Source organism: Hibiscus syriacus, unplaced genomic scaffold (genome assembly GCF_006381635.1).
Source record: "Hibiscus syriacus cultivar Baekdansim isolate YM2019G1 unplaced genomic scaffold, ASM638163v2 tig00116989_pilon, whole genome shotgun sequence".
NCBI lineage: Eukaryota > Viridiplantae > Streptophyta > Magnoliopsida > Malvales > Malvaceae > Hibiscus > Hibiscus syriacus.
In genome coordinates, this window is record NW_024063508.1 from 2,589,321 (window position 1) to 2,591,629 (window position 2,309).

A 2,309-nucleotide genomic window follows, 5' to 3' on the forward strand; every position below is an offset into this window, starting at 1 on the left:
TAAAATCAATGTTTGAGAGAGAGAACATTACAACATATCCATAGTCTTATACTACCTTTGCATTCACACCCCTGGCACAATCCTCTTCTCAGACTTCCACCTCAGATAATCTGCACGTGGTTGTACTTAGTGAATCCCCTGACAAACACAATTACAGCAAAATGATCTTAAACCAGATTTCCGTAACATGAGTGAGATGATGTTGCAAATATATTCAAAATATTAAAAAGAAAAACATAGAGTATCAGATCTGTTTCCTGATACAAAATTATGTTCTAATAAGGTTGTAAAATGTAGTTCAAAGAAAAGAGATAAATGACATCTATCTTGAATACACTCGAGAGTTTCAATTCTGTGTAAGAAACAAAAATGCATACCACTTGCTGCTAACAATAATCTTTTGACGACCGGGAAACTTGAACTTTGCACGGAGGAGGGCCTCCTGTGCATGGTGGCTGTTGCTGTCCTTGCAACGAACCGACAGCAGGACCTGACCAATGTTGACTCTTGCACGTCTTCCTTGAGGTTTCCCGAAAGCACCCCTCATTCCAGTCTGAAGCCTATCAGCCCCAGCACATGAAAGCATCTTGTTGATCCGCAGAACATGGAAGTGCTGAACCCTCACCCTCAAGTGGAAAGCATCAATCCCAGCAAATTTGGCCATGTACTTGTTGCAGGCAATTCGAGCAGCCTCCAATGCCACACTCGAGACATTCTCTTTCTCCCAACTAACAAGATGGACACAGAAAGGGAACTCATCAACACCTTTCTTCTTCATCCCAACCGACTTCAAAAAATGGTCCGCGACCGCGATTTCGGCCGCGATATAGCGATTTCGCCGTCATCCGAGTTACCCGTGACGGCCGCAATAGCGTTCGCGACGACCGCAATAATACTCGCGACGGCCGTAATCACGGTAAATCCGAAATAACCGAAAACGCGACCGAGACTACGATTTGAAACTCTGATCCCAACATCATAAATTCTGATCTTAGGATCCGGGACACCACGGCAGTATCGAGATTTTGGATATGGCTTGTTCTTGATCTGGCGATAACACCTTGCGGGTCCTACATGGAAGAAGTTCACAGAATACTACAATCTTCTCACGTAATGCCTTGTAGGAACATCTGTCCGCAAAATAAGTTTCTACGAACCTTAACATTAGTTAGGGTTTGCACCCTTGAAAAAAGGGGTATTCCCGAGGTTGTTTGAAAGACATTTGAAAAGGGGTTCTGCAAATGTAAATAGAAAGTGCATTTTCTGGGTATTTAACATAAAACTAAGGGTGCGTTTGGTTCACGGAATGTAAGATTACCAGTGGGAATAAAAGATTACCAGGGAATAGGATTACTGGGAATGTTGTATTTTGTGTTTGGTTGGTTTAGCAGGAATGTAAAATTACCGTGTTTGGTCAAAGGAATAAAAGATTATTGTAATGTATATTTGACCAAATTATCTTTATTATATATTTGTATAATATTACAAATTGTAAAATATTTATTTCTTTAAAAAATTAAATCATAATATTTATAATTTTTTTACAAAATTAAAAATATAAAAAATGTTTAATGAAAGGGTAAAAAAAATTTAACCCTAAACTTTATAAAATTTTAATTATAGATTTTTTTGTAAATCTAAAATAATTTAAGGATAAATATTATATTTGTATAATATTACAAATTGTAAAATATTTATATATTTTCTTTAAAAAATTAAATTCATAATTTATATAATTTTTTTACAAAATTAAAAATATAAAAATGTTTAATGAAAGGGTAAAAAAAATTTAACCCCTAAACTTCATATAAAATTTTAATTATAGATTTTTTTTGTAAATCTAAAATAATTTAAGGATAAATTTGTAATTTAACCTTCGTAGAATTTTTATTATTCAATGACAGAAGAATGATATTTTTGAAAAAAAATAAAAATTTAAGGGCATTTTAGTCCAAAACGCCGGTAATGTTACAATACCTAAGGGATGGGAGATAATGACATTCCCGGTAATATACACCAAAAAATCTACTATTGGTAATAAAACATTATCGGGAATGAGATTCCCGGCCAACCAAACATGGGAATGTGGGATTCCCATCCACATTCCTTGAACCAAACACCCCCTTAGGGGTCCTGCTAATTTAAGGACTCAATGAACATGAAAAACAAAAGGGTAAACTATACCAGTAACCACTTATTTATTGTCCCTTTTATTTTGACCATCATTTTTGAAATTTTGTCAATCAGATCACTTAATTATTTAAATGCATTCAATTAAGCCATTTGTCTTTAATATTTAACGGAAAAGC

The 2,309-nt window shown here is 34.7% G+C and overlaps 1 protein-coding gene across 1 annotated transcript; it reads right to left on the bottom strand.

The window, feature by feature from the left end:
- Nucleotides 1-346: 346 nt before the first annotated feature.
- LOC120193219 (60S ribosomal protein L10-like) lies at nucleotides 347-789 on the bottom strand. Its single transcript, XM_039195775.1, has one exon. The coding sequence runs from the start codon at nucleotides 776-778 to the stop codon at nucleotides 347-349; it is 432 nt and encodes a 143-aa protein (XP_039051706.1). The 5' UTR covers nucleotides 779-789.
- Between the last annotated feature and the right edge of the window lie 1,520 nt (nucleotides 790-2,309).